At 41.3% G+C, this 13,057-nt stretch overlaps 1 protein-coding gene across 1 annotated transcript; it reads left to right on the top strand.

Annotated features, from left to right (window-relative positions):
• The first annotated feature begins 7,100 nt into the window (after nucleotides 1–7,100).
• LOC115192278 (insulin-like growth factor-binding protein 1) lies at nucleotides 7,101–10,485 on the top strand. The gene is made up of 4 exons (XM_029750591.1): nucleotides 7,101–7,889; nucleotides 8,146–8,318; nucleotides 8,715–8,843; nucleotides 9,411–10,485. Exons 1-4 carry the CDS (start codon nucleotides 7,511–7,513, stop codon nucleotides 9,519–9,521), a joined length of 792 nt encoding a protein of 263 aa, XP_029606451.1. The 5' UTR covers nucleotides 7,101–7,510; the 3' UTR covers nucleotides 9,522–10,485.
• Nucleotides 10,486–13,057: the final 2,572 nt, after the last annotated feature.

Below are 13,057 nucleotides of genomic sequence, written 5' to 3'. Positions count from 1 at the left end.
TTTAGAATGATGGCCTAGGAATAGTGGGTTAACTGCCTTGTTCAGTGGTAGAACAACAGATGTTTACCTTGTCAGCTTGGGGATTTGATCCAGCAACCTTTTGGTTACTGGCCCAATGCTCTAACCACTAGGCTACCTGCCTCCCCAATGCCCCTGTGCACAAAGCGAGGTACATACAGAAATGGTTTGTCGACATCTGTGTGGAAGAACTTGACTGGCCTGCACAGAGCCCTGACCTCAACCCCATCGAACAACTTTGGGATGAATTGGAATGCCGACTGTGAGCCAGGCCAAATCGCACAACATCCGTGCCCGACCTCACTAATGCTCTTGTGGCTGAATGGAAGCAAGTCCCCACAGCAATGTTCCAAAATCTAGTGGAAAGTCTTCCCAGAAGATTGGAGTCTGCTACAGCAGCAAAGAGGGGACTAACTCCATAATAATGCACATGATTTCGGAATGAGATGTTCGACGAGCAGGTGTCCACATACTTTTGGTCATGTTGTGTGTATATATATATATATAGAATAGTGAACGATATATATGACTGGTGTTTTGCGGGTAATGTTTAATGAAGCTGCCAGTTGAGGACTTGGGAGGCATCTGTTTCTCAAACTAGACACTTTAATGTTAATATAACTACACTGTCCATTTTACAGTAGCTATTACAGTGAAAGAATACCATACTATTGTTTGAGGAGAGTGCACAATTTTGAACATGAAAAGTTATTAATAAACAAATTAGACACATTTGGGCAGTCTTGATACAACATTTTGAAAAGAAATGCAATGGTTCATTGGATCAGTCTAAAACTTTGCACATACACTGCTGCCATCTAGTGGGCTGGAATAAACCTGGGCTGGAATAATACATTATGGCCTTTCTCTTGCATTTCAAAGATGATGTTAAAAAAAATACAAAATAATAGTTTTTTTTCTTCTTTGTATTATCTTTTTCCAGATCTATTGTGTTATATTCTCCTACATTAATTTCATATTTCCACAAACTTCAAAGAGTTTCGTTTCAAATGATATCAAGTATATGCATATCCTTGCTTCAGTGCCTGAGCTACAGGCAGTTAGATTTGGGTATGTCATTTTAGGCAAAACATTTTTTTTAAAGGGGCGGATCCATTAAACCTCTTAAGGATCCGCCTAGATTAGCTCAACCATCCCGTGGAAGGGGCACTGATCCCAAATAAGTTATTAAGAGGTTAAGGATTCACGTGAGGCTGGTTTATACTATTGATATCTCTGTAGACAGTTGCCGCAGTGACATCATTAACATTTTATCGTCGTCAGACATCAATCTTGTCATTGTCCTTTTGAAAAAGTATAAACACAAAAATAAAAGACTGCTTGACATCAGCAGCCTGGTGGTAAAAAATAGCATAACTGGTGTATTTTAACGCTAACACACCCATCAGTTTAAAAAGGAATTTAGGATATGTCAATCTAGCAAACCATGCAACTAAAAGCAACTTTCTAAACAATGTTTTTGTTCGTTTCTAGCTTGTTAGCTAGCAAACTAACATTGTTAGCTAGCTAGCTAGTTCAAATAATGACCATATCACAGCTGACAACGTCATACGTTTTGCAAATTTGTATTCATTATCACAGGAAAATAAACTCACAACAAGATCATTATTTCCAAGTTAATGACGAGCCAATTACAGACAATAGCTGACGGTTGTGGGTGTGACAAAATAAAAGCAGGGCATTCTACCGGAGAAATTTAGAACTTCGAAACTGTCTCATTGGCCTAAAGGTATATCCAAATTTGACATTGGTGCAGGGCATGTTGTTCTTTGCATTGCTGTCTCTGGTAAACTCACACAATATCAAATAAAATCAATGTTTATTTGTCACATGCAAAGAATATAGAAGGTGTAAAAGGTACAGTGAAATGGTTACTTGCATAGCTAGCTAGCTAAACACAGAACCATAATCCTGACTCTTAACATTACTACCATGCATGACTTTATTTTCAGAATGTGAAATGTCAGAATAATAGTGGAGATAATTATTTATTTCAGCTTTTATTTCATTCATCACATTCCCAGTGGGTCAGAAGTTTACATAAACTCAATTAGTATTTGGTAGCATTGCCTTTAAATTGTTTAACTTGGGTTAAACGTTTTGGGTAGCCTTCCACAAGCTTCCCACAATAAGTTGGGTGAATTTTGGCCCATTCCTCCTGACAGAGCTAGTGTAACTGAGTCAGGTTTGTAGGCCTTCTTACTCGCACACGCTTTTTCAGTTCTGCCCACAAATTTTCTATAGGATTGAGGTCAGGGCTTTGTGATGGCCACTCCAATACCTTGACTTTGTTGTCCTTAGGCCATTTTGCCACAACTTTGGAAGTATGCTTGGGGTCATTTTCCATTTGGAAGACCCATTTGCGACCAAGCTTCAACTTCCTGACTGATGTCTTGAGATGTTAATTGAATATTTCCACATAATTTTCTATCCTCATGATTCCATCTATTTTGTGAAGTGCACCAGTCCCTCCTGTAGCAAAGCACCCCCACAAAATGATGCTGCCACCTCCATGCTTCACGGTTGGGATGGTGTTCTTCGGCTTGCAAGCCTCTCCCTTTTTCCTCCAAACATAACGATGGTCATTATGGCCAAACAGTTCTATTTTTCTTTCATCATACCAAAGGACATTTCTCCAAAAAGTACGATCTTTGTCCCCATGTGCAGTTGCAAACCATTGTCTGGCTTTTTTATGGCGGTTTTGGAGCAGTGGCTTCTTCCTTGCTAAGCAGCCTTTCAGGTTATGTCGATATAGGACTCATTTTACTGTGGATATAGATACTTTTGTACCTGTTTCCTCCATCATCTTCACAAGGTCCTTTGCTGTTGTTCTCGGATTGATTTGCACTTTTTGCACCAAAGTACATTCATCTCTAGGAGACAGAACGTGTCTCCTTCCTGAGCAGTATGACGGCTGCGTGGTCCCATGGTGTTTATACTTGCGTACTATTGTTTGTACAGATGAACATGGTACCTTCAGGCATTTGGAAATTGCTCCCAAGGATGAACCAGACTTGTGGAGGTCTACAATTGTTTTTTTGAGCCCTTGGCTGATTTCTTTTGATGATCCCATGATGTCAAGCAAAGAGGCACTGAGTTTGAAGGTAGGCCTTGAAATACATCCCCAGGTACACCTCCAATTGACTCAAATTATGTCAATTAGCCTATCAGAAGCTTCTAAAGCCATGACATCATTTTCTTACCCTTACCTCCCTTATCTTACCTCATTTGCACATACTGTATATAGACTTTTTCTACTGTATTATTGACTGTATGTTTGTTTATTTCATGTGTAACTCTGTGTTGTTGTATGTGTCGAACTGCTTTGCTTTATCTTGGCCAGATCGCAGTTGCAAATGAGAACTTGTTCTCAACTAGCCTACCTGGTTAAATAAAGGTCAAATAAAAATGAAATAAAAAAAATAAACAGGTCACCATTCACAAAGCCGTGGGGCCAGATGGATTACCAAGACGTGTACTCAAAGCATGCGCGGACCAATTGGCAAGTGTCTTCACTGACATTTTCAACCTCTCCCTGACTGAGTCTGTAATACTGTACATACATGTTTCAAGCAGACCACCAAAGTCCCTGTGCCCAAGGAAGCGAAGGTAACCTGCCTAAATTATTACCGCCCCGTAGCACTCACGTCAGTAGCCATGAAGTGCTTTGAAAGGCTGGTCATGGCTCACATCAACAGTATTCCCCTGGATACCCTAGACCCACTCCAATTTGCATACCACCCCAACAGATCCACAGATGACGCAATCTCAATCGCACTCCACACTGCCCTTTCCCACCTGGACAAAAGGAACACCTATATGAGAATGCTGTTCATTGACTAGAGCTTAGCGTTCAACATCATAGTGCCCTCAAACCTCATCACTAAGCAAAGGACCCTGGGACTACACACCTCCCTCTGCAACTGGATCCTGGACTACCTGACGGGCCACCCCCAGGTGGTAAGGGTAGGCAACAACACATCTGCCACGCTGATCCTCAACACTGGGTCCCCTCAGGGGTGTGTACTTAGTCCCCTCCTGTTCTCTCTGTTCACCCACGACTGCGTGGCCAAAAATGACTCCAACACCATCATTACATTTGCTGACAACACAACAGTGGTAGGCCTGATCACCGACAACGATAGGACAGCTTATAGGGAGGAGGTCACAGAACTGGCAGTGTGGTGCCAGGACAACAACCTCTCACTCAATGTGATCAAGACATAGGAGGTGGTTGTGGACTACAGGAAAAGGTGTGCCGAACAGGCCCCCATTAACATTGACAGGGCTGTAGTGGAGCAGGTCGAGAGTTTCAAGTTCCTTGGTGTCCACATCACCAACGATCTATCATGGTCCAAACACACCACGACTGTGGTGAAGAGGGAACGACAAAACCTTTTCCCCCTCAGGAGACTGAAAATATTTGGCATGGGTCCCCCGATCCTCAAAAAGATCTACAGCTGTACCATTGAGAGCTTCCTGACCGGTTGCATCACCACCTGGAATGGCAACTGCTCAGCATCTGTCCGTAAGGCGCTACAGAGGGTAGTGCGTACGGCCCAGTACATCACTGGGGCCAAGCTTCCTGCAATCCAGTACCTATATAATAGGCGGTGTCATAGGAAAGCCCATAAAATTGTCAGAGACTCCAGTCACCCAAGTCATAGACTGTTTTCTTTGCTACCGGTACAGGATCGCCAAATCTAGGACTATAAGGCTCCTTAACAGCTTCTACCCCCAAGCCATAACACTGCTGAACAATTAATCAAATGGTCACCGGACTATTACATTGACCCCCTTCCCCCACCCAGTTGTTTTGACACTGCTGCTACTCGCTGTTTATTATCTATGGATAGTCACTTCACCCCTACCTACATGTACAAATGACCTCTAACCTGTACCCCCACACACTGACTCGGTACCGGTACCCCATGTATACAGTATAGCCTCGTTATTGTTATGTTATTGTGTTACTTTGTATTATTTTTTACATTTGTTTATTTGGTAAAAATTTTCTTAACTCTTCTTGAACTACACTGTTGGTTAAGGGCTTGTAAGTACTGTAAGTATTTCAAGGTAAGGTCTACACTTGTTGTATTCGGCACGTGACAAATAAAGTTTGATTTGATTTTTGAAGAAGTGATGTGTGAAGTACAACTAGTTTACTGAAACGATTCACATTTGAGTGTCTCGGATTCACTTTTACTACATTATGTCTAGTTCATGAGATCAGGCTGGTTATTTTTGGCAATAGCGTGAGAAAACAGAATTGCTTTTCTCACTTGCAACATCAAACAGCTTCACTGGTTGATGTTGTGCCTACACTCTTAAAAGTCAAATCAAAAACCAAATAAGGTTATTGAGAGCAATGCCATAGGGGACCCATTTTAGGGTCTCTGAAGAACCATAAATGGGATGGTTCTTTGAAGAACCATAGAAAAATCCCAAACCAGAAATGTTCTGGCCCCTCCATGATCAAAATTGAATAGCCCTGCTGTAAGGTTTCAAGCCTTATATATATATTTCCCAGGGTGCCTTTTGAGTGAATTTTAGAGTTACCAGTGTCACCTGTGACTGTGTTTGCTAGTGACAGAGATGTTGTTGTTGCATTCATTCATGAACAGTTCTGTGGCCCTGGAGCAAATGAGATTTTAAGTGAATATCTTCTCATTAAAGTCTTTAAATTATTAAAATATACATTTCACAAGTTTTTTGTTGTTGTTCGGAACAGGTTTCATTGTAACATAGAGACCTGAAACTCATAGTTTACAAGCTACATCAGACCTGCAAGTCTCATTATGTTGGTTTGCAAAGTGATGTGCAATTCTTATTGGAATACAGCCGAAGTGAGGATATCCACCATTTGGATTTTTTATTCACCATCAACCTGCATTCAGAAGGACTGCCAGGGTTAGAAGGACTAAGGTACGAGACTACCTTAAACAAATCATCTGGAATAACCATTTCTGTAACGAGGGCAATAAATCCAAGTCACAGATTGAAATAGTTTAGAAAAATGTATGCCATTTATATTTGCGTTGCATAAGATTAATTAATTGATTAATGTACATGTGAAAACATAGATATTGGAACAAACAATTCTAAAACTCAACCTGTAATAGAGCATGCTGGGAAATATGATAATGATGGGCATGGTTTTGGTTGAACTATTGTATTAACACTGGGGTTCTTTTACACCACTGAGTATTAATTTAACTACAGTGTTAATTTAACTCTTGACTCAACACTAGAAATGTGACACTGAAAAATCAACACTAGTTAACACTGGCCAATTTTCTGTGTGCTATGAAAGTGACACATCTGCAGGCTTTCATACATTTCAATAACATTTCAAAAATCTGAAGCACCATAGATGTCATGTCAAGAACCCCACACTTATCTCAAATGTTCTTTATCGGGAAAAGCTATCCAAGGAACCTTAAAACTTCTACAGGATCGGTGTGTCCCCCGTGGGATGGTTGAGCTAAAATGCACTAACGTGATTAGCATGACGTTGTAAGTAACAAGAAAATTTCCCAGGAAATTGTGACATTCTTGTTAATCTAACTGCAGTTAATCTAATGCTGACATTCTTGTTAATCTAACTGCACTGTCCAATTTACAGTAGCTATTACAGTGAAAAATACCATGCTATTGTTTGAGGAAAGTGCACAGTTATGTACTTGAAAATGTATCAATAAACCAATTAGGCATATTTCCGCAGACTTGATACAACATGTTGAACAGTAATGCAATGGTTCATTGGATCAGGTTAAACTTTACACATACACTACTGCCATATAGTGGCCAAACTCTAAATTGCGCCTAAACTGGAATAATACATTGTGGCCTTTCTCTTGCATTTCAAAGCTGATGAAAAAAAAGCATGTTTTTTTTCTTTGTGTTATCTTTAACCAGATTTATTGTGTTATATTCTCCTACATTAATTTCACATTTCCACAAACTTCAAAGTGTTTATTTTCAAATGGTATCAAGAATATGCATATCCTTGCTTCAGGTCCTGAGCTACAGGCAGTTAGATTTGGGTAGGTCATTTTAGGGGAACATTTAAAAAAAGGGTCCGATCCTTAAGGCTGAAGAAGAACCATTTAACTACCTTTATTTTTTTTCAGTGTACATAGAGCGCGACATGTGGCCACCGTCTGTTCCAATATAAATATTGAAGTGTTGTTGTATAGAAATAAGCTCGCTGATCGGACGAACGAGGGCCAATCAGAAGCCTTCAGATCAGTACACCTTCTTTTCAGAAATCATTCATAACGCCGATGCGTCAAACGTTTTTACGAGGACCCTGGTATAAATATGGCTGGAGTAGTTAGTCATTTTTCCAAAATGAAAGGATAGAAACTAAGGAACAGAAACGAATCCTGCTTATGTGTCCTTTACCTAACCTTTGATAACTACTTTTATTCCTTGTTCCATATTTAGTCTACCAGACTCTCTGTTTACAATGAGTGGATTATTTCTGAAAAATATATTGGTGGCAGCAGCGGTATGTTGCTCGGTACTGGTCACGGCTGCACTGGGGTCCCCAGTGTTAGCTCAAGAGCCGATCCGATGCGCCCCGTGCGCGCCGGAGAAGCTGAGCGAGTGTCCAGTGGTGGCGCACGGCTGTGTGGAGGTTCTGAGTGAGCCGGGTTGCGGATGCTGCCTTGTCTGCGCCCTGATGACGGGGGAACTGTGCGGAATCTACACGGCGCCATGCGGGTATGGACTGAGGTGCACCCCAATACCCGGCGACCTCCAGCCGCTGCACTCCCTTATTCGCAGCCAGGCGGTGTGCATGGCGAACGCCGAGCCCGAAAGGAGCCCTAAACCCCAAAACCCAGGTATTCAACCCCATATTGCAGAATGCTTTGCCTATAGATATCTTATACATTGCATATATGTCATATATCTGTAATAGACCTATGATAATAATAGCCAATGTGTTTTATCGTTTTAATAGCTGATTGATAATGATTAATAGCTAATAATAATTAGATGCTATATCATTCATAATTTACAAATGTATTTGTGCAGAAGTGCAATACTGTGATTTCTGCTTTTCCCCTTCTTGACACTCTCATTCCCTCTTTTCTCCAGATCAAGGAGAGGTGGACGCTGCCGAGACATATAACGCTGCCAGAGTGTCAGACCCCTGCTTCACGATCTACCTTCCTGGCCACAACAAGTCCTTCGATCCCCCGTCTGCCGCGGACGCGCAGGAGAGCATGAAAGCCAAAGTCAGCGCAATCAGGAAGAAACTGATGGAGCAGGTGAGCGGTCATGGAACATTTACTAGCCGTTTTGCAACTATAATTTAACATGCTTAAAACCAAAGGATGTTTGGTTGGTGGGTATTAAGCGTCATACCGCAAGGGGGCGTTCGAGTGCCTTTGAAGTTCGTGTGTGTGCGCGCGCGCGCGTGTATGTGTGTTCTTTAGCCTACCTATGACCTATCATGGAACTATTTGACTAAATAGGCTACCAGTGTTTTGCCACAACAGGCCTTGACTGTGTGGGTTGATAGGATAGAACAGCAGCTCTAGATGACTAGTGAGACGCATTTAGATGCGAATGAACATAGATAAAACACAAAGTAAACAGAAAGTCCCCAAATATACAGAAAGTCCCCATCTCAAGTAAGTGACCCCCCTTCTCTCTCCTCCCAGGCTCCCTGTCAAATGGAGTTGCAGAGAGCTCTGGAGAAGATCGCTAAATCACAGCAGAAGCTAGGAGACAAACTGACAAGGTTCTACCTGCCAAACTGTGACAAACACGGGCTCTACAAAGCCAAACAGGTATTATTACCATTATTACCTTATCTCTGTGTGTGTGTGTGTGTGTGTGTGTGTGTGTGTGTGTGTGTGTGTGTGTGTGTGTGTGTGTGTGTGTGTGTGTGTGTGTGTGTGTGTGTGTGTGTGTGTGTGTGTGTGTGTGTGTGTGTGCGCAGCCAATATTGTGCCAACTACAGCTCCATAAAGAATAATGTGTATTCAGGCAGAGATTTGTATAGCAATGTTTACACCTTTGAGCACATTCAGCTATATTCAACTTTGATGTCATCGCCTTGGCGCAGCGTGACTATACACGCGTGTGCCTTTCTGTGTGTGCTCCCGTACATTCGTGTCTTGGAGTTGGTGTGTGTTTACCTCGTACTGTAGGTTGCGGCTGCACACAGATGAGGGTCATAGCATATCTGAACAGGTGGTTAGGTGGAGGTGTGTTAAGTTGTGTAAAAAAGACCCAGGGATTCTAATCTCTTTCTCTCGCTCTTGCTCTCTCTCTCTCTCTCTCTCTCTCTCTCTCTCTCTCTCTCTCTCTCTCTCTCTCTGTCTCTCTCTCTCTTTTTCCTTTTCTCTCACCAGTGTGAGTCATCTCTTGATGGACAGAGAGGCAGGTGTTGGTGTGTGTCCTCCTGGAATGGAAAGAAGATTCCAGGATCCACTGCTCTGTCTGTAGATGCAGACTGTTCTTAAGAGATCAACCACTGATGCAGAACACACACACACTAACACACACGCACGCATGCACGCACGCACACACACACACACACACACACACACAGTAAACCACTGATTTTCTTTTGATACGTGTTATTTATCAATTGTCCATGGTGGTGTTTGATATTCAGGTACACACTATCACTGTGGGACTGATGTCCCCTGACCCCTGACCCTCAATCCCTGAATCCTGACCCCGTCCCTCCCCACCAAAGAGAAAATCCATTTTTTTCTGAAAAGGAGATTTTTATATTTTAATGCATTTTCTTTAACTCTACAGCCTTACTTATTTCACATTATGTACTGTATATATTCATTTGTAATTGTATTTTAATATTTATATAATTTAGCCTTATTTTCATTATTATTATCATTATTATTTTTTGTGCATTATTATCAGTGTATAAAGTGTATATATGTATCGACGCCCTGAGTTACTCCATGTTGCTCTGGGCCCGGTTTTCCAAAAGCATCTTAAGGCTAAGTTCATCTTTAGAACATTCATAGGAGCATCGTTAAATCACCGATCTGTTTCCCAAAACTATCATTACTAAAGTTGCACTTGAAAACACTCATTATTTACCGACTGCCTCAGACCACTCATAGAACAGCTGTGTCGTTAAATGTGTTTTTCACTTTATACACAGAAGATCTCTGCTAAACATAGAATCAAGATGTTTGTCTGTCTCTCTGTGACCGCCGATAACGTCACAACGACGTTGACTACAAATAGAAAGTTGCAGATGACTGCATTAAAAGATAAATAGCCTTCCTACAGTATATTCTACATAGGCCTATATTTCAATGATATTGAAATCTATTTCATGTTCATTCAATTGAGTTTTGCTTTGCTATTTGGTACATTTTGACTCAATATATCTCATGATATGTAGCCTAACATGTGATCTGCCAAATCTTGACAGTGCATTATTAAGGGAAAGGGGAATAGTGAATCAGTTGTACAACTGAATGCCTTCAACTGAAATGTGTCTTCCACATTTAACCCAACCCCTCTGAACCAGAGAGGTGCGGGGGGCTGCCTTAATCGACATCCACGTCTTCGGCGCCTGGGAAACAGTGGGTTAACTGCCTTGCTCAGGGGCAGAACGACAGATTTTTACCATGTCAGCTCGGGGATTGGACCCAGCAACCTTTCGGTTACTTTATAGGGTAAGAATTAGAATAAGCCACTTCAATATTTGCAGCCATAGGTGATACTATCACTCTAGGAGCTGATCCGTTGTCAGTATTGTGTAATAATTATAATGACCTTGGCCGTTGCAGGAAAGATGCATCCTTAAAACACTCATAAGCCTAAATTCCATCGCTATCGGGAAACTGGGTCCAGGTCTTTAGGAGTTTGTCTGGTGGTTTACTTTTGAAACGAACCAAACAAAAACAAAAGCACTGTGTGACCCAAATTCATTTTAGAAGGTTTTCTAAATGTTATGTGACTTTTAATTGTTTTTCATGTTCACTGACATGGTTTTGTTTGTTTTTATTTCTGATATGATTCATACATGATGACACTCGGCTACATCAGTGAATGCAGAAAACAACTAATTTGGACATTCTTACCTTTCAAGAAACTCAATGTGGGTTTTGCAGAATTGCATGATGGGTAATGCTCCTGCATTTCCCTTGTTCTGACGGGTGTCTACCTTGACCTACCTCTCTTTACTGACTGCCATCACTGTTCTTTATATAACATGAACGCATTATGAGAGAGAGAGAGAGAGAGAGAGAGAGAGAGAGAGAGATTATTCCAAAGTGACTGACTGCTCACTCATGTATGTACACTTTTGTAATTGAGATGTGTTGTAAAAAAAGAAGAAGATGTATTTAATTAAAACGTTTAACCCCAAATATGTTATCTTGGTCATCGTGTTGCCAAACAAGACTACATTGAAAATAAGCCTTCTGGCTTTCTGTTTTTATCCTCAATCATTAATGTATGTAATGTTGGCTTTGGCTGGAGCAGCGTACTATTTTTAATGATCAAATACATTCAATCAATAAATCAATCAGTCTTTATGCTCCCTTACCAGAAGCCCTGTTTGTACCTGCCGTTAACATGCGTCCTTCTTCCTGATTTTGTCCCGATCTTGACATAATCTTGTCTGTTTACACTTCTAAGATCTGATCACAATCAGATCACAGTGCATCTTCTAATTGTCTACTGACAAAAATGAGGACACAATCAGAGTGTGGACAAGATCCGTAAAAAAGGCTACATGCTTGAATCAGGTATTTTTTATTTTATTTTTTTTTTATTTCACCTTTATTTAACCAGGTAGGCAAGTTGAGAACAAGTTCTCATTTACAATTGCGACCTGGCCAAGATAAAGCAAAGCAGTTCGACAACATACAACAACACAGAGTTACACATGGAGTAAACAACATACAGTCAATAATACAGTAGAAGAAAAAAAATAAGACTATATACAATGTGAGCAAATGATGTGAGATAAGGGAGGTAAAAGCAAAAAAATGCCATGGTGGCAAAGTAAATAAAGTATAGCAAGAAAAACACTGGAATGGTAGATTTGTAGTTTGAAGAAAGTTCAAAGTTCAAATATAAATAATATGGTGCAAAGGAGCAAAATAAATAAAATAAATAAATACAGTAGGGGAAGAGGTAGTAGTTTGGGCTAAATTATAGATGGGCTATGTACAGGTGCAGTGATCTGTGAGCTGCTCTGACAGCTGGTGCTTAAAGCTAGTGAGGGAGATAAGTGTTTCCAATTTCAGAGATTTTTGTAGTTCGTTCCAGTCGTTGGCAGCAGAGAACTGGAAGGAGAGACGACCAAAGGAGGAGTTGGCTTTAGGGGTGACCAGAGAGATATACCTGCTGGAGCGCGTGCTACAGGTGGGTGCTGCTATGGTGACCAGTGAGCGGAGATAAGGGGGGACTTTACCTAGCAGGGTCTTGTAGATGACCTGGAGCCAATGTGTTTGGCGACGATTATGAAGTGAAGGCCAGCCAACGAGAGCATACAGATCGCAGTGGTGGGTTGTATATGGGGCTTTGGTGACAAAACGGATGGCACTGTGATAGACTGCATCCAGCTTGTTGAGTAGGGTATTGGAGGCTATTTTGTAAATGACATCGCCGAAGTCGAGGATTGGTAGGATGGTAAGTTTTACGAGGGTATGTTTGGCAGCATGAGTGAAGGATGCTTTGTTGCGAAATAGGAAGCCAATTCTAGATTTCACTTTGGATTGGAGATGATTGATGTGAGTCTGGAAGGAGAGTTTACAGTCTAACCAGACACCTAGGTATTTGTAGTTGTCCACAAATTCTAAGTTAGAACCGTCCAGAGAAGTTATGCTGGATGGGCGGGCAGGTGCAGGCAGCGATCGGTTGAAGAGCATGCATTTAGTTTACTTGTGTTTAGGAGCAGTCGGAGGCCACGGAAGGAGAGTTGAATGGCATTGAAGCTCGTCTGGAGGGTTGTTAACACAGTGTCCAAAGAAGGGCCAGAAGTATACAGAATGGTGTCGTCTGCGTA

Source organism: Salmo trutta, chromosome 4, assembly GCF_901001165.1.
Source record: "Salmo trutta chromosome 4, fSalTru1.1, whole genome shotgun sequence".
In the NCBI taxonomy this organism is placed as follows: Eukaryota; Metazoa; Chordata; class Actinopteri; order Salmoniformes; family Salmonidae; genus Salmo; species Salmo trutta.
The sequence above is the reverse complement of the archived record's forward strand: the minus strand, read 5'-3'. Positions and strand labels throughout refer to the sequence as shown.